Source organism: Gallinula chloropus, assembly GCF_964237585.1.
Source record: "Gallinula chloropus genome assembly, chromosome: 3".
NCBI classification, from domain to species: Eukaryota; Metazoa; Chordata; class Aves; order Gruiformes; family Rallidae; genus Gallinula; species Gallinula chloropus.
Window position 1 is genome coordinate 36,246,167 of NC_140087.1, and position 22,655 is coordinate 36,268,821.

The 22,655-nt window shown below is 38.5% G+C and overlaps 1 protein-coding gene across 2 annotated transcripts in view; it reads left to right on the forward strand.

Moving 5' to 3' along the window:
* Window positions 1-22,655, forward strand: part of QKI (QKI, KH domain containing RNA binding) — a 154,240-nt gene that overhangs the window by 118,889 nt on the left and 12,696 nt on the right. For both annotated transcript variants that reach the window (XM_084261434.1, XM_084261435.1), the window contains exon 5: window positions 22,103-22,190. In XM_084261434.1, the coding sequence (XP_084117560.1) occupies window positions 22,103-22,190 (88 nt within the window). The remainder of the gene's footprint in view (window positions 1-22,102; window positions 22,191-22,655) is intronic.

A 22,655-nucleotide genomic window follows, 5' to 3' on the forward strand; every position in this document is an offset into this window, starting at 1 on the left:
GGGCATCACACAGTAACCTTTCTTGTGATGAATGCCTGCTGAATTTACACATTTGCAGCTATGACATCTCAGCTCATTGTTCAAAAATTGCAATGCTTTTATTTTTAAAAAAAAAGTGCATCCTGAGGATTTAAAAGCTAATACAGTAGTTGTAGTGTGAAAATATTTCACTGTAACAGTGTTTTCTAATGTGAAAATGTCAAAACACTTTGAATTGTAAAAGTATGTTCTTTGCTTTTGGCAGTAAATGGAGGCCTCTGAGTGGAAGCTGACAAGGCATTTTTTTCAGCTGAAATGTCTGAATGAAAAGTGGTGTTAAATACAAGAATAGCCAGCATTGTGTAAACAAAGCTTAACTAGAGTTTTATACATGTATATATTTAGTAAGTCAGAAACTATTTCTAATGAAGAGCATTGCAAGAGACAGTCAAACTTCAGAGCAAATGCTGGTAGCTTATGTAGCAGATTGGCTGTCTCAACGAGAAGCTAGTGACAACCATATGAAATTAAATAGTACCTTAATTCTGAACATTTAAAATATTGTTTATGTAAACAAATTATTTTAAAATTAACTATGACTAGAAGTAAAAGCTGTTCAGGTCATGGTCAGTGGTGGAAAATGTAAACTGGATGAAGGTGGTATTCAACAGTTTGTTCTTTTCCCTCACTGACTGACTTGCTTTTTAGAAATTTCAGTTAAATGCTCAACTTAATAAACATGTAACTGAATCAAATGTAAATGGAGAAAAATAGCAAGAATACAGTATTGAAATAAAATACTAGAATCTGGGGGATCTTTAGCAATCTGGGCAAAGGGATAAAAAGCTCCAATGGAGGTAAATGTGCACCAGTTTGGTTTCTGAATGGACCAGCTGATGTGATATCCTTATACAGCAGATTGTGCCAGGCATACTATATTTTATATATAGAGAGAGGAACACAACAGTATGGCTTAGGAACATTTCTTCATAAAACTGTAAAGAAGTGATGGTGTTTTTTATAAGCATCCTTGATATCTGTGGCATCCTTGATTTGTTTCTCCAACCTGATGAAGAGACAGAGTTTAAAACAAAGACAAAAGAAAAGACTAAATCAGTAGACATGAACATTTTTGGATAATGTGGGAGGAGTGTTGGTGTTTGTGTGTCTTTGAACCTTGTAGAAAAGATATAGCAGAACTTTTGACACCCTCTTTTTTAAGAGTTAATTCAGTTTCATATGGGTTTGCATCTTAGTTAAACCTTGTAATGAACGTTTATCAATAAATAAGCTTTGCCCATGGGTTTTAAACAAGAGAGGAAGTAGAATCTTTATAAATTTATAGAAATAGTAGAATTTATCTAATCCTAGGGTTATACAGGTGAAAGTAAGTGAAGGAAAATCATTCAAGATAGGTCAGTTATTAAATCTAGTATTGAGAAAGGAGGAACTCAGGTTTGTGTCCCAGCTTTAGCAGTTACTCGGAAGTACCTGTTGGAGCTGGCATTGTCACCATACAGTGCCCTAGCCTTACAGTTTCTCAGCCTGATTTTTACACTAAAGGAGAAAGGGTTTCCTGGAAAAAAAACCCTAGCAAGTTTTTTTTTAAAGTAAGAACCTATTTTGAGGTTGATATTTACCTTCCTGAGAAGGGTTGTGATGTGATTTTACAGCCATGGCCATACCACTTAATTTTTGATTCTTCAAATTGTGTGTTAAGTTAACCACACACCCATGACTTTTTGCACTGGTGAACAAACAGCCTTGTGCAAGCCAGTCACAAACATTCTGAGGTGCAGCTCACTGGCATGGGTGTTGTTCTCCAAGTTAAATTCCATAGAAGTCCTCTAATCCAGTGCCAGAATGGTCTACCAGTACTTAAATACCTTTTCTTTTGATGCCTGACTCTTTCACTGGATGGAGCTGCAATATTTAGTGGAACTAGAAATGCAGGCTCATCAAAACTAATCCAGATTCAATCCATCAGTAGATAACTAGGCTAGATTATTAAAACGTTTTCAAGAGTTAATCCCGGAACACTGAGGAGTTATCAGTTGTTTACAAAGGAACTATGGAAGCTGTACCAGTAAATAAAACCATATAACCTTATTTTGCTGTGCCCAGAACTCTTGGCAAAAGATTATTTTTGCCTCCACTGGAAAAAAATACTAAAGTGTTCCTAAGTTGGTAATCACTGTGACCTAGTGCATTTGTTCTCTCCTAGCTTTTTTTTTTTGGGTAGCTCCTGTTTTGGTGCCCATGCTAAACCATTGGGACGGGGTAGCTGCTTAAGGTGAGAAGAAGGTAATAGGTGTAGAAGAGCCCACTCAAATTCTCAAATTTTATCTGGAGGTCTGATGCTTGGTTTTATGATCACTTGTAAAGGACGCTGGTGTATTTCAAGATTTTTCTAAGAGCATTTCTTCTAATACATTGGAAGCTGCCAGTCTAGGGAGGATGTTGGTCTTACCTCAGGGACGATGTTCACTTGTCTGTTTTTCCAGCTGCTGTCCACATTTTTGCACCCATGCCTTCTCTTTTCCCATTTTCTCAAAAACAGAAGTTACTTCCCACTTCTTCAGAGTACTAAGATTTATGTGAGGACAGCAAGACCCATCTTCATTCCTCCTAGAAGACAAAATCAGGCTGAGCCTTAGGCTGTTCCAATACAATAAATGTTGGTCCAGAGACAGTAAATGTTTACCCTGCTCAGCATTGAGCCGCTGTTTACATTTCAGTGGAAGAGGGAGCAGCGGGGGCAGAAGAGCAAGGGAGCAGTCATTAGTTTCTTTCATGTTTTCTCCATTAAAAATTGAGACAGACACACATTCCCCCTTCTCAAAATATACAATGCTGTAGAAGGACCTTTTTTAAAATTGAGACTTGGTGGTGGTGCCAGTGAGACAGTGGGTGCTGGCACAGTCAGTGTGGTGACATGAGATGCGCTATTCAGCAGGGGTTTGTGTAGTTCCTTGGTCTGTAGCGTAGACAGTTGTGTGCAGTATCTAATAGCAGGAACAAGACAAATTACTACTGAAGGCTAAATACCTTCAGTAGTCGAAACGCTTAAGTCAGCGGTTGAAATGTCTCTGCTTTGCTGCCATGATACTCCTTGGTGTTTTTCTTCCCCAGTGCTTGTTCTGCACAACTTCACCCACAGAAGAGCCTTTGTGTTTTGCAGTCATGGAGCCTTTCTTGTAACGTGAGAGTGCATCCCTCCCTGTACACAAAGGTGTTGCTACTGTTCTCAGCCCTGCACAGCCATTTTAATCTGAATGGGAAATCTGTCTAGGGACCCGCGTACAGTAATTAGCAGTCTCTTCAGAGTGTCGGAGCAGAATTACCATTGTAATGGTTTAGCTGGAGGATAAAAGGATTGAATTTGGGTCTGCCTTCCTGCCAAACTAAATGAGTTGCCATGGGAATTTTCAAATATAAGAGGCGTTTACTTAAAGCAATTTGGCGGGTTTGAATAAACTCATAAATTACGGGGTTTGGAGGAGAGATCCCTGCTTTCTCTGGCATAGGCTGAACAGCAAAGAAGGCTGTTAGAAAGCTGCTTACATTCTTAATGAGAATAAGTTGATCCATGCTCCCGTGCAGACTATCAGCTTATTAAGGCTAAACTGTTTCTGCTAAATACAGTACAGTAAGCACATTTTGAGAGACAGAGTTTGCAACAAATCCCTGGAGTAAAAAACAAAATCTGATTGCTCTAAACATAAATTGAATTTCCTTTGCTAGATTAGATCTATTTTCAAGTAATGCTATTAAAAATGGTTCTCTGTATTGTTTCAATAAACATTAACCCACTATTGATTTCAACTTTCCTCTGTGCATGTAATATTTATTACAACACTTGTCAAATCTGCTTCTGAAAGGGGAGGAGGGCATCGAAGGTTTCTTTTGAAAACAAGTAAGGTGCTGTGGCCGTTCAAACTGATTTTTTTTGGGGGGGGCCACATGTAAATGTTTCCCCAGCTCAGGCTTGCCTTCTCTCTGAGGGAGTTGGGCTTTGACCTGCTGACTTCTTTGTCAGCACCAATGCTATTGAAATGTGAGAAGATGGACTTGGTGCTTTCACAGATGCCTCAAGTGATGAACATCACTTATGCTTGTTTAACCTTCAGTTGTGCTCAAGACGTCAGCTGTAGTAGTAGAACTGATGACTAGTGTTTTGCACCACTTGTTTGGAAGCGTGCATTAATGTTCTTCTAGCCACTTAAATTTGGTAACTTAAAGAAAGAACTAGGGAAGCTTATATGTGCTTGAATATTTTTATTTAATATATATATATTCAAGGACACGTCATGCTTGGAACAGTACACAATATTTTTCCCAAAAAATAATTTATATTGGATACATAGCTTAAGGCTTAAATGTTTCCTTGTGATCCTTTTTTTGTATGTATCTCAAATCTTTACTCATCATACTCATAGCTATTAGGATATGGTGGAAGAACTAATTAAAAAGAGAGCAGTACCGCTGTAATGGCAGTAATTTCCACTTTTGTTTAAAGCAGTAAAAATATGCTTAGAACTCCTTGATATAATCTTACATCACTAGCAGGAATCCTGTAAATTAGCAAAGGAAAATAGTAAATTTGTGCTGGTGATTCAGTAGTTGAACAGCTGCTAAGTTCTAACAAATTCCTGAACTGTTACTAATGATGCAGCTGAAACACTGTTTGGTAGCCTCAGGGTACTGCTTCAGTGAAACTTCAGAACTATCTCCAAAGAAATTAGATGAAGACAAGAGTAGCATTTACTATTACTAATACTCGGAATTTTAGCTGTTCATTTAAAGTTACTTTGGGAAGTATTGTTTCCTCCTATTATTTGTGCTCCAGAGTATGCGTGCTTGGACTGCATCAGACTTGAACCCCGCCCTCATAGTTTCTTCCATGAGCCAGTGAAAGGCAACAGCAAAATTTAAAGGTATTATATTAAGTTTTTAAGAAGTGGTTTGTGAAACTGAAGCTATGAATACTCCCACATTCTGCACGATAGGAGGGATGTTAAATGATTAAAGGACAGTAACAGAGTTTTTTAAAGTACAGCAAAGCAAAGGCAGCACTGCAGAGAACTGTTTGGCATACTCTTCACTTAGAACCATAGTACCAATAGATTACAGCAGTTCTGCAAATCAGTAATATTTACAGAAACCAGGCGGCTTAAAAGAAAAAAACTCATCCCACAGAAAGGGGGGCTTATTGATGATACTGTTTTCAAATTTCATGCTCTGGGATTTTTTTTTCTGCATTTCAGAGTTTTGGGGGAGCTTGATTTGGACCTGTCTTAGGTGAAGTCTTGTGCCTTCTTCCATTCCTCCTCTTTGCTTGACTTGCACGGCTGAAGTGGAAATAAGAGACGATGGGAGCACAGGAACAGCTTAAACTTGTTTTATTCTGCCAGGCCAGATGTTGGGATAGGGGTGTTTGTACTCCAGATTCTGTTATCAGCAATTATCATACTGTGATCTTAGTTCTGCAATATCTGAGAGGAGAGCAGGGTCGGAGGGGGGTGGAATCACTAACACTTCACTATTTCACTTTATTTTTTTATTAAGCTTTTCATAACTTGAAAATTATTGATCAGTTACATCAGAAACATCCTTCTCTGGAATTAAGACATGCATCACACAGGTTACCTGACAGAAGATGAATATTTTCTTTGAAGGATATTCTGTCATTTGCCTCGTGAGCAGTACAGGGAGAAACCTTATGGTTTTGTCATCTAAAAGTTTGACATACATTAAAAAAAAAAATCTTGATAGGAGCCAAGTTATCTATTATGTTCTCTTAAGTAAAACTAAGTTGGACCTGCTGAGATTCCAGCTACAGAATGTTAGCGTGAGATGAAGTGAGCCTGTTTAACTGTTCGAAGCAAAAGTCTGCTTTGTGCTTCACTGCTGAATCCAGCTGCAGACTACTTATTTTGTGGATGGATATAATAAAAAAATAATTTGTCAGGCCTTTCCATGGGCTGATTTTATTTGCTAAATGGTAGAGAAGTAACCCACAAAATTTTCCAGTGCTGTTTTGAGAGGTAAATCACCTTGCTGAACGTCTCACAAGCACTAGAACACACAGAGAACGTGTCAGGAGCAGCATGGACATGGAAACAATGGTCATACCATAGTGGAGGAGTAGGAAGCTAGGCAAAGTGCTTGTTCTCTGCATATTAATTTGTTGTATTTCTAGGGTTCTTGGCTCCTGCTGGTCCAGGAATCCAGAGAATCAGAGAAATGTGCATTCTGCTAGACAAGTAGGAGTAGCAGCTGTTTCTGCTCAAGGCACTCCCTCTTTTCTGATGAATTCTCTTGAAGTATTTTTATCTATTCTCCATTTAATTTTGCGTCTGCTGGGGCGTTGTTACATTGGACTCTGATCTTTAGATTCCAGTGGTTTGTTTCTTTCTGCAATTCTTTTTTCTTACTGACTTGTGAGCTTTTGGGAGCAGAAGCTATGTATGCACATCGCTGGTATCTCAACTCCAGATCAGAACAATGCTTATACTGTTACACTAAAATTAACGCTGCACGCAGAGGCATAAAAATGAAAATGCATCATCCTAAATCATGCAGTTCTAGGCAACAGAAAACTGAATTTACACTTAGTGTAGTTCTATTAAAATAATAGAACAAAAAGAAAAATATTAATAAGTAAATGGATTTTTTTAGGATCCTCACACTATGAATTTGCGTGTTATTTTCAGTTTGTTAAAGTGGAGCTTTGTAAGTATTAGATGCTATTTAATTGGTATGGCTTTAAATTCTGTCATCTAAGGTGTTAAAATTAACAGTTGAGAATGATGGTGATGTTTTAGAAGAGATGAAAAATTATTTATTTTAGTGTTTTTAGAACACACAGTGCACATACCAAAGAAGCTCAGGGAATGAACACATACAGGCATTTGTAGTCATAAATAAACAGTTGAATTGTAGCCTTTGCTTCTCATGAGCAAATGTACAAATGGAGAAAACTTAATTTACATAGTTTAGTGAAACCACTGAAGGAGTGTGATTAGCACATTTGGTCAAGGAAGGTGTCATGGTACTTTTCCACTGAGAGTCAGTGTCAGGAGAGAAGAAATTTGGAAAGAAGAATGATTTTAAGTAGATTTAAATGGACAGAAACGGAGTAAAATAAAAAATAATATTGTAAGAGAAAAAGTAATAAGAAAAATTAAATCAATGTTTCATATTTTAATATGAAAACAACTGTGGTGTCAGGTGGTGGACTCCAGTGAGAAAAGAAAAATCCATGTTTTTAGTTTGGAAATTAAGACTGCTGGCTTCAGAATCAGCAAGACTAAGACTAATTTCACATGCAGCTGAGTCAATTTAGTTTTGCGGGGAGGTGTGGGGGGGGTTCAGCTCATCTGTCTCCTTCCTCATGCTGGCACACATTTCAACCTGCAGTAAGGCCTTTCAGTTTTGTAATCTGGCAGACAATTGTTCAGATTTTAAAAATAAAAATAATCCTGCCAGATTAGCAGGTTGACAGCACTCAGTCATGGATATAATGATACAGGAGAGCAACACTGAGAGACTGAAAGATCCTACTGAAAGAGTAGGATTGTGACCACTACCAGTTAAATTGGCTTGAAGTACTACAGGAATGCCAGCTGAGAGGCTTTTTACATCTTCAGAAGTAATTTTTGACTCCTTTGACAGCAGTGTAAAACTTCAGCCTAATCGTCCAGAACTAATTTGTAGCCTGGGAAAAAATCTAAAGATAGCATTTTAATTTTTTATGTTCTAGCATTGACTGTTGTATCTTCTAGGTAAACTTGTCTGAACATGTTTCATCTGAAATTACTCTCAAGAAGTTTTCCATCTGATTGATTCCCATTCCATTCTCTGTTTTTTAAAGGTCTCATCTTTCTGAACTCAGTCATGTGGAGATACACAGCAGCTTATTTTTACGCATTCCGAAAATGAAATTCCATTCATTTTTTTCCATATATTTAAATTGCTTAAGAATTGCTCTAGCTTTTCAGGCCTTTTGGACCTTTGTTGTCTGTATTTCCCTTGCCTTAAGGAAAAGGGCTACATTTGTCTCTTCCCATTGATGACGTGTAAATGAATATTCCTCTGTTACTTTCAGATTGTGTCCAAAACATTACATTCCCATTTAGGTTTGCTTCATAACTTCTTAGACACATCTCATAACTGAAACCTCTAATTGTACGTTGGGGGCTTTTTGTTTGGTTGGTTAGGGCTTTTTTTATTTCTGTGTGTAATTTCTACAGACATTACAGGAAGTTTTTAATACAAAATACTATGTATAAGTATATAATCCCTAAAGTTAGAGAATATGTGAATTTAGGTATTACTTGGAAATATTCATGAGATTCTGGAGTTCAGGAGATTAAGAGGGACTAAGGTGATTTATCCTGTTGTAGAAAATGTGTTTTAAGCTGCCTCTGCTTATGGGTGTACACCTTGTCTACAAGAATATGAAATTATAATTCTACAGTCTCTGAAAGACAGTTTTATTTTACATATCTCAAATATCGAAATAGAAATAGTTGCTTTTTCCCTAATGATTGGAGTAGAACAATGAGTGTTTAGAGAACCAGAGTGTCTGAACAATAAACAGATTTATTATAGAAAGGTGTTTAAAAAATAAATTGAGGATGAAATCTAGACATGGGAAAATTAGGAGTGTTTTAACCCATGAAACAAGGACTCAAGGATCATTCTGAAAACAGGTGGAAATTGCACATCAGTATGCAGTTGAGAATGCAGTATAGAGTGGGACTGATGGGTAAGGCATTGGCAGTGAATATGTCAGAATTATCACTTGAAAAGTTTGGTGTTCATTTTTAATACAAACATTGCTTGTTCTCTGCAAAGTTGATACACCATGCATTTGGCATTTAAGGTCAGCTGGAAAGCTACAAGGGAGATCCTACATAGAAGTATTGTAAGATTATCCTATCAAGAACAGATTTCTGAGCATGACATGACAGCATTGATCCAGGATGGCTCGGTGACTGCGGTTTGTTTCAGCCACAGTTCAGGTACTCTGCTGCTTAGAAAATAAAAAAGGAAAAAACATTAAATGAAGATTTGGTGTAATATCTGATCCAGACTCTGTAGCAAGCTGTTCAGATAACAGCACTATAAAATATGCAAAGATAAGCAACAAATAGAAGCACAGAAGTCTTGATTATTTCTGTCCCAGTATAGGCTTTAACTTGCAGTGAAATTTAATCAGATTTATACTGAGAGACCTGTTAAATGGTTACTTAAGTGTAGTTTCTCTGTTTCTGCTGAGGAGGCAGATTTTTAAATTGGTGTGTAGAGCAGCAGGGAAGGATAGTGAAATTAATTATTTAAGATAGGCCTGATAGATGCATCTCTTGTTCTAGGACAGAAAATTAGACTTAAAAAACTTTAATTGGCTTATGATGTAGACTCATTTAATTATATAGATTCTGGTAATGTAGCATTTTGGGAAAGAGGAGGTGAAAAAATCCTTGTTAGTAATTTCTTTGGGGACTTTCCAATAGGTTAACCAGGCCGTTGTTTTGGCGGTGGTCTCATTGGTAACTCAGATATTCATAATTACAGCAAATTCTGGGCAGTAGACAACATTGTGTTTGTTAACTACAGTCTCTTTTCTGTGTATGAACTGTTGTTACCTACAGCTGCTTCTGAGAGATACAGTTCTGAACCACGGCTCACATACAAAGATGGTGGTCTATTATTTGTGCAAGGCACCTGAATAGTCTTGGTCTGGGGAAAAAAAGCTAGAAAACATGTAGGTTTTATCCCAGATGCCAGAACACAGTTCTTAAGGAAACAATTGCTGTGGTGTAGTGTGGTGTTTTGGGTTTGTTTATCAAACAGCAGTAGTTTTGGAAAAGTTTTCCTAGGTATGCTAGACATACTAAATTGCTAAAATACGTGTTTCCTGTGCATATTAGTAAATAATAGAGAAGTCTTTTTGTTGCAATTGAGTATCTTTTTTCAGAATGTGAAGTTTTCAGTTTTTGTTAGAAGGCTAGTAATACTTTCAAGACTAAATTATTGGTACTTTAATGTCTCCTAATTTTACTATTAAGGATTTATAATCTGCCCTTAAAACGTGCAGCAGAATAAAATTTCGCATACAAAGTGGAACATTGTAAGAAGCTTCTTTTGTGTTACTACAGTATGAAAAAGAAGTGGTGGTTATTTGTCAAAATCTGGATATTAAATACTGACCTTTAAGCATGTGATTAAAGTCCCAAATTCAAAGAGGTGAATATCTTGAAACTAGAAACTAATTTATTTTTAACACAACCAATAGGTCTCACTCCAGCTTCCAGTTCTTTTTCTTTTTTTTCTCAAGAACTGCAGTGATTAATTAAAATAAGACTTCCTTATGTTTGAATTAATCTGGGTGATTACACTGGAAAATTATGTGACTGTTTAAAAAAAAAAAGTCAAACTGTGATCACTTCTGATACTCTGGAGTAGTTACAAGAAACTGAAAGATGTTGCATGATTTACTAGTGTTTTGTAACTGAAGTTGCTAAGATTAAAGGAGTTGATGACAAAATGAAAATCTACGGCATGTATATTTTTCTGTAATACTTAAAACGTCAAAAGTCTTTTGGCTGAATGTATGAGAATTTGTCTTGTAAAGCGTTTAAGCTTACTTTTAATGCTAAATTTATGTTATGTAGAGCTAATGAATACAAACTGATAGATGAAACCTTCATGCCTTCCCTTGGCTCTTATATGACAGTATGAGTAAGTGTTCAGGGCGACTGGAATCTAGGCCGCCTCTCATCAAATGATGCTGCAATAGGTGATAAGGAGAACTCACACTACACCTGTGGCTACTCCTCCTAATAGCAGTCTTCAACAGCAAGAGTCACTGGCCTTCTGTTCTTGGGGCAGGAAGGGTTGTTTGCCCAGGAGATAGGTGCAGGCTAGGTACAGCTCTGTGGGTGAGGCCGGTGGTTAGTCAGTCAGGTGGGCCCAGCGCAGCTCCGGCTCCCTGGGGAAGAGGCGCTCCTCAAAGGCCCTTTGTGCAAGCCTCTGTCAGGGCCAGGCAGTGCTGAGGTCTCACTCCAGTCTCTGGAAAATAAGCATTGGCTGGTCTCTAAAAGCTGAATAGAAAGCTCAATAAATAGCAAAGAAAGCCTTCTCCCTAGCAACACACTGCCTTGAGCAGCTTGAGCCTTCAAACGGAAGGTCATATGATTGACATATTTGTCCCCTAAAGAGAGTGCACACAATTCATTTTTTCACTTCTCTCTATTTTTAAGCTGTGTGAAAGCAGGTTTTAGCCAGCTGTACAACAGAGATTAGCCAGTTGGAATACTACCACTGCCTCCTCCTGGACTTTGTCAGCTCTTGAGAGTTCAAGAATAACAGGAGAGGCATCTGTGGTATTTATAGAAGTGTTAACTTAGATTTTTAAACAGTAACATTTGTATTCAAGTACCAGTAAATGCACATAAGACATATATGTGATATTATATTCAGCAGAGCTACAGGTTGCTTATATACTTGCAAGCAGTTGGAATTCATTGTGAGCTTTTAGCACTCATTCACTTTTTAGCAGCTGTTGAGAATTACTGAGAGTGCATAGGTCCTTTTAAACTTTCCATGTAGTGTTTTCGCAGTTGGACTAGGAATTTAAAGCTAGGTTAGTTCAATTTCTGAGCATTTTACATTAAAAAATGCATCTCTAGATGGTAGCTTCATACAGAGTTCTAAATTAAACAGACATAAGGACATAGGGGTTGTATGTGTGGTAAAAGCATCAACAAAACTGTTGCAACTTCTGTTATTTTGAAAATAAATGGTAAAAAAGGGAACAGAGGTGAAATGCAGGAACAATTCCTTTAATCACTTTTAGCTGTCATGATTCTTACTGAAAATATGACTGCAGTAGTAAGCATGTCAGTCTAAAAACCTATTGGAAGGCCACTGCTCCCTGAATACTTATGTTGTGTAATTGGAAAAGCCTTAGCGTTCATATTTTTACTTTCTATTGTAATACATTATTTTAAATTAGTATTACCTTTACAGGACATCTCAAGCTGAAGAGAAAAATGTCTTGAAAGTTAGTACTGCAGCATGAATTCCCATGTGGTAGTGTGCAGACCAGAATCCTGTCTTTACTGAAGCAAGCACATAGGATAAGGTGCATGTTAAAGATGTGTACTAATTCACAGCAACAGTCTCTGTACTACTTGTCACCAGCAGTTAGTTTTCTTTTGTCGCTATAAAAAGAGACTTCTTGTGTTCTTTCTAGGTTACTAAATTTGATACAAAATGTCATTTTTCTTACTTTATTTTTGGGTGGGAGCAGATTAAAAACATAATGGACATGTTTTCCATATGAAAACATGGGGTCACATTTCAGTACCATTTTGAGAATGAAAGGCTTTGTTTATGAACTAAAACATTAGCACAGCTGGAAACAAAATTAGCTGGAACTGGAGTCTCTATAGAGTTTGCAGCAAAATAATACTTTTGAAAGGCCTTAATGGGGTTTGTTCCTTCCCCCCCTGATATTTGAGTTCAGTGTCTTTGCACTGGAGGAAAATTTACAGCCATTCAGAGTATATAAACTCAAACTTTGAATAGAAACCTCCTGGCATGGCAGAGGAAAAATAGATGTTACAGGTCAAGCCAGACTTACCTACAAGTATTTTAATTAATCATTCCATTGTTCTGTTTCTAATACCTGCCTCTAATGTATGCTTATTAGAACAACCATCTTGATCATAGAGAGTTGTGTTTTTTGAATTATTTTTATAATTTGCTTAAAACTTAGGACAGATTAAAGTATTTGTCCCAATAAAGTGGAGTGTGTCAACACAGTCTCAAAGGTTTTTGCACCATTCAGTCTGTTCAAAAAGCTACAGCTGCAATAAAGACCTGCATAATACAGGTCGTGTTTGATTTCTGCTCTGTTCAGATTCCTCAGATGTTCATGGTACTCAGGATGTTGCTGGCAGAGCCATATGTGGGAAAATGTTTACTAGAGGCTTCATGTTCAGCATGCTTATGTTTTAAGCTCCTGTTTTCAGAATTAAACTACCTGGTGAGGAAGAATTGTGAATGTCTAACATTCCAAAATTAGATACACCAAAACTAATGTGTTTATCTCTGAAAGTTTTTTAACTGGACTTGCACATTGCTAATTAAAGCTCTCATGCTTTAGACTGTATTACTGATAGCAATTTCATTTGAATCTTGATAGAAATATGAGCAAATATGTGTGCTAACAAATACTTCTTAATGTATTTTAGTATAATTCTGTGGTTTTGATTTTTTTGGGGTTGGAGTGTGTGTATATGTATGTGTCATGAAAGATGCATTCCTGTTCTGGAGCTTTATGAATGGCTGAAGCTGTTCTGTGTGTTGTGTACAGAGATTCTTGCCACTGATTTTATTAACACAATTAAAAGATTAAGTTGTGATGGAAAGAGAAATGATAATTTAGAGGGAAAAAAAGACTAAACAAAAAGCAAATTCTGGAATTATGGATTGTTAAGTGTCTAGTATAACTGACCCAAAACCTTGTGATTTAAATACAAGCCCATCTGTCTATCCTAAAGAAATGTTGAGACAGACATAAAGATCTGTTAGCATCAAGCAGAAAGCTACTGGTGATTTCCCCCTTCAACAATATATTAACAGCTAATACCCAGGTGAAGCAAACCCCTAAATCCTATGGATGCTGTATTTCAGTCTGGCTTATAAAATGCACTTCATGCTGATTTTTCTCTACCTTATCTGTCTTTTTTTCTTGCAGCAATGGAAAGTGGGGGAGGGGAGGGCATAAGGACTCTCGAAAATATTACTGGTAAGCCAGGTATTGTGATTAAACAGGGACATGTCAGATAAGGTGATGGGAAGTGTAAAAAGATACGCTGCCTTTTCCCCCTAGTGTATCTTTAACATTATGACCAATGAATTTGTCAAGAGAACAGCACAGTCTCCTTTGCATATCATTTGAACTGAGAGCTTGCTTTGAAGAAGATAAGCGGACTGTGTTGCCCAGAAGAAATAATGATGCTAATTTATCTTTGCCTATCCTCATAGACAGAGCAGTGTGTGTCGGTGTTGAAAAGGAAATAGAGAAATAACTGAGCTATAGCTTGCCACCTATTCAATGCCACAGTATTGTTGATGGCGTACAGGATTTGTAAGAAATATGGTTGGTCTTAAAGTAGTGATTTATTTCACTTTGTCTTAAAAGTATTTGGAAAAGTTTTCTCTGATAAAAGAATAGCTGCCAAATTATGCTAAAAAAGACCTCTTTGGCAAATTCTTTTCAACACGAACAAAGCTATGTTGTCAGCTTTCTGCTCCTTCACCATCAGATGCGTATGTGCAATCAAGGATGAGAAAGTCCAAGTAACATATGTTTACCAACAGTTTCTAATTGTCAATAATTACATTCTGGGCATGGGAAACTTAGAAGGCCATGGTAATTTTTTTGAGGAGAAGGGATTATGGAATGTTTTCCTTAATACTGAGTAACAGAGCAGCTTACTGGAAGTAGAACTGAATACTGATGTCTTGCAGTAGGTAATTGATTAATAGTTTATTCACAGTTCAATTCTTTTAAAAAGTTCTGTTCTTTGTGTTTCACTTCTGGATACCTGTCATCTTGCCTAGGATTTCCTTCCCATAGATACTTCAGTCTTTTAACAACTCAGATATAAAGACCTTCCAAACACAAAATGGATTTTAAGCGTGTATACCTTTGCTTCAAGAATTCCAGTGTGTTTTAATTTAGCCTGTGATCTGTTAGAATATACTTTACAATACATTGATGTCTGAGATCTGTTTTTTTGTTTAATACGTGTGTTTCTAGGAATTTGTAGTATATTGTTTGTGAGGTGTTTTGTTTATAGAATGGAAGGGGTTTGTCCCTGAATGGAGACATTCATGTGTAAAGGCTGTTTGACTGGCACATGGTATGTTAGGAATACTTACTGATCTGCAAGTGAATTGCAGTGGAACGTTTTTCTTTGTCAGGAAGATAAAAAGCATTCTAGACCTTAGAGAGCCCAGCGAGTGTGTCACAGCGCCGGCCTGGGAGCTGCAGCTGTGCAGCTCTGCAGCAGCTGGGGACTGTAGGAAGGCAGGGGGGCAAGACCCCTGAGAGGCAGCACCGCCTCCTGGATAAGGAGGGATAAGATCAGTAACAGTAAAATATTTCAGCAGTGGTATTGTGTTTTACCAAAACTTGTATTAAATGAATAAATTGCAGGTGGCTTATGCTTTACAGGTGTGCCATTTAAAGAGTGGCAATTGTAAATAACTTTCCTATTTAAGGAAGACTTTTAAGTACCTATTCTTGTTCATAGCATGGTAGTGGTCTATAACCGCCATATTCTCTGCGCTCTGTTTGGAGTGTCTGCAAAATTATTCAGTGCCTTACCTGAAAAATGGAGTGTGGTGCTAGAAAAATTCACTACCTAAAGTAAATGTGCAAAAAAGCCTGTGGACTTGGACAGAATGTGGTAGCTGGAAGAGCTGTGTCTGAAGGTGGCAGGGAAGGTACCAAGCTGCTGTTGAGTATTGCTGTTTAACAAGAGGCAGTATGGGGCAGCAGGCAGGTAGCCTGTGTGAGAAGTTGCTGAGGTGCTTGGAAGGTAAATGCTGTTCTTTAAGTCTCCTGCATTGCTGAGGCTGTCTGGTCGTCCTTTCCATGAGCATGGTGGGACAGGCCTGCGGCACTTGACTGGGGAAGATCAAGACTGATTTTAACCTCTATGTTTGAGGTTGTCTGGTTGTTTAGCCATGGCTGGAGGCCAGATGCCCACCAAAGTCAGTCTACTACTCCCCTTCTTAGTTGGACAGGGGAGAAAATATGTATTAAGAGGCTCAGAAGACAAAATAAGGACAGGGAGATGATCATTCTGTCAGCAATGACATGGGCAAAACAGACTCAACACAAAGTGAAGAAGAGAGAAACTACCTAATTTATTACACTACACCACAAAGAACAGTGTAAACTGGAGTTGGGAGTGCAACCAGATCTTAAAACACTCTCCCACCACCACTCCCTTCTTAGCAGACTTTAGTCAGGATTTTGCTCCCTTCTTCCCCCCTGTACAGCGACAGGGACTTTGGAAAATGGGGTTCTCCGTAGCACCTTCCCCCCCACCCCTCAGTTCTAAGCAGACTTCCCTTTAGCCATGATCTTGCTCCCTTCTTCCCCCTGCTCACAGTACAGGAGGACAGGGACTATGAAAAAATGGGGTTCTGGGTTACTTCTTCATGAGCTGCTTTCCTCTTTCAGATCTTAAAACACCTCTAAGCTCCACACCCCCCCCCCCCTTCCCCGCCCCCGCCTCAGCTCCCTTCTTAGCAGACTTCACTCTAGTCATGATTTCACTCCCTTCTTCCCCCCCTACGATCACAGCACAGGGAGTCAGGGACTGGGAGATGGGGGCTTTGGTCAGTGCCTTGCAAGTTGGTTTCCTTCTCGGCTGGGGCGGAGGGAGCAGGGAAGGCATTCATTCCACACCCTCCCCCTGCTGCACCGTGGGGTCTCACCCACAGGAGACAGTCCTCCACCAACTTCTCCAACGTGAATCCTTTCTCACAGGGCATTATCTCAATGTCTCTCAGTCCCAGTCCTCCACAGGATTCCAAGCCTCCCCCCAGCAAACCTGTTCCGATGCAAATATTTCTCACATCTCTTTGTCTCTGATTCTCCTCATGGCCGCAAGTGCTGGCAGCGGCTTGTTCCCGCGTAGGGTCACAGCGTCTCCTCTATGTCTCCACCTGCTCCATCCAGCATGGAGCCCCTCCACAGGCTGCAGGTGGAGTCTTGGCCTTTTCCATGGGTTTCTCCACGGGCTGCAGGGGCATCTTTCTCTCTGCCACCTCCCCTGTCCTTCTCCGGCCTTGGTGTCTGCACAGCTCATTTCATCTTCTCGCTCCCTTCTCCAGTGGCAAAATGCAGCTGCTTCCGGGTTGTTTTCTCCTACATGTGATTCTCAGAGGCGCTTGACTGTCTCTCGGGCTGTGACTTTGGCCTTGAATTGCTCGTTGTTTATAGTTGAGGCTGGCAGAAAACTGTAAACCTGCTTACAAAAACCGTCTCAGCAGCACAGCCTCACAAAACTGCAACAGGTTCATTTATCCATCATTTTGCTTCGCCATCATTTCTTCTTCCAACTTGTTGCTTCTGCTCTCATCCTGAAAGGATAGCTCTAAACCAGCTTATAAAGGACTGCTCCCTTTAACCAAAGGAAGACTTGGCTGCATTCGGTGCAAGATGAAACTGTCTACAGCCTTTCCTAGGGTTGAGCTCAGCTGAGTTAATGAGAATTCAGCTGAAGTGCAGGGATGTGTGACAGGATTGCAAAAATGTCATCCAAAATACATAACACTTGGAAGCTAGACTGTCAATGAAAGTCAGTAGCATCACCTCAATCAGTGTATCTATATTATTAGGGATATAGGAAAAAGAAAATATATTTTCCAAAGCAGTTACTTGAAAAGGAAAATGTGCCTTATGTGGGGAAAGATACATGTTTGTACAAAAATGCTGAAAGCCTTCCCTGCCAGCGTTAGTAATAACAAGAATCAGAGTACGTACTGAGACTTAGCTGGGTAAGACTGCAAGGCTCAAGGAGCTCTGTCAGGATAAGGTATTCCGGCTATCATATGAGTGGATTGTTTGGTTTGTGAATTAACTCTGCTGCAGTCACCTTCCATGTGGGTCAGTTTGGGGTGGCAGAGCAGTATGGGCACTGACAGGCTTCACTACTTTGAGGATCCCTGCGCTTTAGTAAACATTGCTACCTGATCCTTTTAAGATAGTTTATCTTTCCTTCTCTACTGTAACTTGTTACATGCTTCTCAGAGTTGACTGTACACAGAATCTAACAGTCTGCCTGTCACCTCTGAAGACTTGTCATCTTCTGAAGTCCTTCATTGACTTAGCACAGTGAATGCACTGCTGTTTAGAGTTTCTATGCCTGTTTGACACTGTGAAACTGTATCTGTCTAATGTGTGTATGTTTTGTATATAAATAAGAAGTTAAACTGCAGGATACTCTTAAGGGCACACCCTATGCGCATGAGAATCTGAAGCATTTAAGTGCTTGGTAATAATTTCAGAACCATTAGTTTAATAAAAGAATTCTCTGAGGATCTTGGTATCTGAGGCTGAAGTATAGCTTGGACATTGATAATGAAGTCGTTAACAAAATTAAATGGAGTACTTTATCTGAGCTTCCTATTTCATGGCATGAATCAAGCTCTTACTAATAGTAGTTCATTACATAACAGCATTCCTTAGGAAAAAAACCACAACCAAAACCAAATGAAATTAAAAAAAAAAAAACCAACAAACCCCAGACAGTATTGCCTAATGTAGGAGGTTTTAACTGGGCATCAGTATGATCAGTGTTGTGTATTTAATTTTATTTTGGGAAGTGTTTCCAAAGAGACTTAATGTAGGTGGCACTCGTAGTTGTTACTAGAGTTTTGAACCTTGTGACTATTTATCCTACTCTGGTGGAGATCAGAAAACAAGTTCCTTAAATCAATAGTGGTCACTGGCTTTTGGTCTCCCTCGGGTCCTTTTATTGCTAGCCCAGTTTAGAGCTGCGCTACGGAGAGAACTGGCCACGTGTTTGCAAAATGGTAACCACTGTTTGCACACAGATGGCTTTGTTAGGATTTACCGCTTGCAGCTCTTCAGTATTTGTATTCAGGGAGCAGCTGCAAGTGCTTACATTTAAAGAATTATGTTTCAAGATACCATTTAAGGTTTTTTTCTTAATCTGCATGTTATATTGTACATGAGAAATACAAGGAAAGCACTGGAGGTTTGAGAGGATGAGAGGTTTGAGTCAATCACTTGAGCTTCAACTTAGTAATGCAAATCTGGCTTTAAGTGACCTTATTGATGTTTGCTCAAAGTAGCTTCCTTTTGGTACAAATGACTGAGCTTTGTTGCAGCTATTGTACAGGTAATGTACTGTCCCTTTAGAGATTGCCTTTGTATCCCTCATGCAACCTCCCTTTGCTTTAACAGAGAGTGCCTGCAGAAATGCCTGGAGCTAAAATAGATTGCATCGGTGTGCCTCATTTGATCATCTGTCAGCAAGGAAGGGAGAGGATAGGGCAGGCAAAAACGCGGGCCCATTGCTGTATCCCAGCTCTTGGACATGTGAGGGTTTGGCGATTGGTGACTGGTGTTGAAGCAGAGAGCTTGGTGCCACAGAATGAAGCTGTTCAGAAAGAGTCCTCACCGCTTCTGTGACTTAGGTCTTGAAGAGAGGTGGTAAGCGACTGTTGCAAGTTGAGGGTGTGAGGGGGTAGCGGGATTTTGAGCAGTACTAGTAGGGTGGTGCAAATACTGCTATGCACCCATGGGTTGAAGTGATAGTATTGTATAATAAACAGTGCCATCTTCTGGGAGGATCTAATGATGCCCGTGTGGCCAGCAGTAAAGATGGTTTTTAACTGTAGTGTTTGGTTTTGTTGTTTTTATTTTGTTTGGCTTGGTTGGGTTTTACCCCAGAGAGGTAAATCTCAAAAGTAAAAGTTAAGGACTTCGTCTGCTTTGTATGCGGGAGCCCATTATTACTATTTTTTGTAAAACCTAGATAATTGTGACATCTTGTCTCATAGGAAGCATAGAGATCTATAGGAAAGTGTTGAAGATCCAAAGTAGGAATGTCTGTCTTTTATTGCTTTTAAGATGTTGTAACTCCTTTTGGGGATGCCAGAAGGCAAAAAATGTTTTCTGTCTTAAAATTATTTTATAAATAGGAAATATTTACTGTGGTGCAGAATCTGGGTTTAGAGTTACTAAAATTATCCTAGCAAGTAGAATGTAAGAGTCAGCATTTGCTGAGGCTCATTAATGGTGTCAGATCAATCACCTGAACTCTTACTTGGAGGAAGTGAGCAATTTTAGTAACATTAATGGAACTGTATGGGAGATGCAGCTGACATTGGTGGAGGGGTTTTTGTTACACAATTTTGAATAAATAAACAAATAAAGGAAGCCAAGCAAAAAGCCGTTACAAAGTATAACAGGGCGGGGGGGGAGGGGGAATCGATGTGCTAAATCTTTATTGCTAAAATAAATTAGATAAGGTATATTCAGAATGACAGGAATTTGTGAGTTGTGTATAGGCACATAGACTTGGAATTGATGTTGTTCCATCATGATTGTCTAGGTAATTTACCAGCAAAGACGCAATTCAATAATAGTTCTTAAACCAAAATAGATTTCTTTTGCATGTCAGTTGTAAGTCTGTTCTGAGTATGTCATATTAAGCATGGTATAATGTCTACATTTTGTATTCCAGAGGGTCTCATTTTAATGACTGTGGAATCTGAGGTTTCTGGATAGTGCAGTGCTTAACAGTACTATTAATTTTCAGTTAAAATGGTAATTGAGTGTGTATTTACTTTTTCAATATTAGTGTTAGCTTGGTCTGTCAGACATTATTTTAAATAGGAAGAAAAAGTCTAACTTTTGGTATATTCTGAATTTTTAACAACATAAATTGTTACTAGGTAATCTTTGTGTGTTTATGCAAGTCCTCAGCATTACAGTTAGGAGTTCCATTTCTGATATCTGAAAGTAATCTAGTGATTTTAAGTTGTTGATAAAAATCAGATGTTAAATGTTCCATTGCAAGGGGTGGTGGTCCTTGAGCATTCCTCATGCTAAGTACTATATTTGCTTAGATACAATTAAAAAGCTGCTTCTGCTTGTAATTCAGTAAATTACTTCTCCATAGTTTGGGAGTAAAGTGTGTTTAACAATACGTTGCTGCAAAACTAGCCTGAAAAGATATTTCCCTATGCATTTGGAACACTGCATGTAGATAATCCTGTTAAATAGTTTGACACAATGTTTCATCTGCTCCATCCTGTAAGGTATTTCATAGATTTTGGTGGTGGTGGTGGTTGCTGTTCTTGGTATTTTGTAGTCACTCAGTCTGTTGGAAGTCCTGGTTCAAACCATCTACAAGAGTTGTATTCTAAGACAGGTGACCAACTTCATGAAATCAGACTTCAGTCAGATTTATTCAGAGTGGATAGGACAGTATGTCACTATTCAGGTTCCCATTAACTTGGGAAATGCTCTTCCAAATATCTGGAAAACATTATGGATATATAAAAATAAAAGAAATTCTATTTAGCAAAGGAAGAATGCAGTGCAGATAATAGTGAAGTTGCCTACCCTTCCATCTGACTGAGAATTTCTGCAGTGGTATTCAATAATAGCAGTAAGGTGGTAATTTAACATTAAAATAGATGCTGGCCATCTCTCATGGCCTTCCTATATTATAATACTGTTTGCTGGTTGATAGGATGTAGACTAAACACATGGCAGCATTTCTGGAAAGACAGATCAGAAAATGTCATGTCTTAAATCTAAAATGGTACTAATCAGAAGTATTTTTGTTAGGAACTAGAAAAGTGTGCTTTTTTTTTTCATTAAGCAGTATTTGTGCAAGCTGAAGGGTACCAGTGGGGTAGACTAACATCAGAGAAGCAATTTATATCAGAGCAGAAACAGGAATAATGTATTCCGTGTAAACAGTAGTTCCATCCTAATCAGAATACATCTATATGTGTCCGAATTATGGGCTCTGCTGTAATAGCGGTTGTTGTGCTTGGAAAGCCAGCCAAAGTTTGCTGATTTGCCACCTTCACCCTCCTGAAGTAGTCAATACCCACTACAGCAGAGCGAGTTACAGTGAATTGAAGTTGTTTGAACTTGATGGTGACTATTCTTCCTCTAGCCCAATAATACAATCCTAAAAGATTCTTTTAGGAGTACATGAAGACATTTACTAAACCTTGAGGAAGAAAATTTCCTTAAATAATTTCTATCAAACACAACCCTGTTTTTATAATTTCTGGTTTGAGCATTTCTCAGAATTCCTTCCAGATGTTTACCGACTCCGCTCAGTGATAGGCAACAGGCAACTTGTACTTAAATTTTAGGGAAAAGTTGACAAAGCTTATTGTGGTTTAGTGACTGATGGTAAGCAGGTATTTTGCTTGGTTAAAACTTGAAAGTATTTTATTCTAGGCCCCCTAGATTTTCTGCAGTAGTGAATTAATAAACTTGACTTTCTTCCCATCTTTTTACACGCAGGCAGAAGGAGAAGACAGCCTTAAAAAGATGCAGCTGATGGAGCTTGCAATTCTGAATGGCACCTACAGAGATGCCAACATCAAATCACGTAAGCATGTCTCAAACTCGAGGGTCAGTGTAGTAATGTTTGCAGGGCTTGATTCCTAAATCTACTTTTTGACAAATTTGCAGTAGCAACTGTGCTGGAGAACGCAAGGCAGTAGAAAAACAGCAAAGCAGTAGATAGCTGTTGCAAAAGGTCTTCTGGAGAGATGTTATGTCAGTTTTGGGGTTTGTTTGGGTCATTCCCCCTGCCTGCATTTTTTGTTAAATAGTATGTCTGGGTTGAAGTATTTAGAAATACATAGTTTAAAAAAAAATCAACTCTTAATCCAGACTTGTCCATTTTGCAGTCATTTTTTTCCTTAATACATCTAAAGGACAATAGGCTCCTTTTCAGTGTTATTTTAAGAGATTCGATTAGAAAATGTTACAGTTGTTGAGGATACTATGAATACATTTTTCTGTATTATATTCCTTCCTTTCATCTTGCTTGCATGTGTCCCCCCAGTGT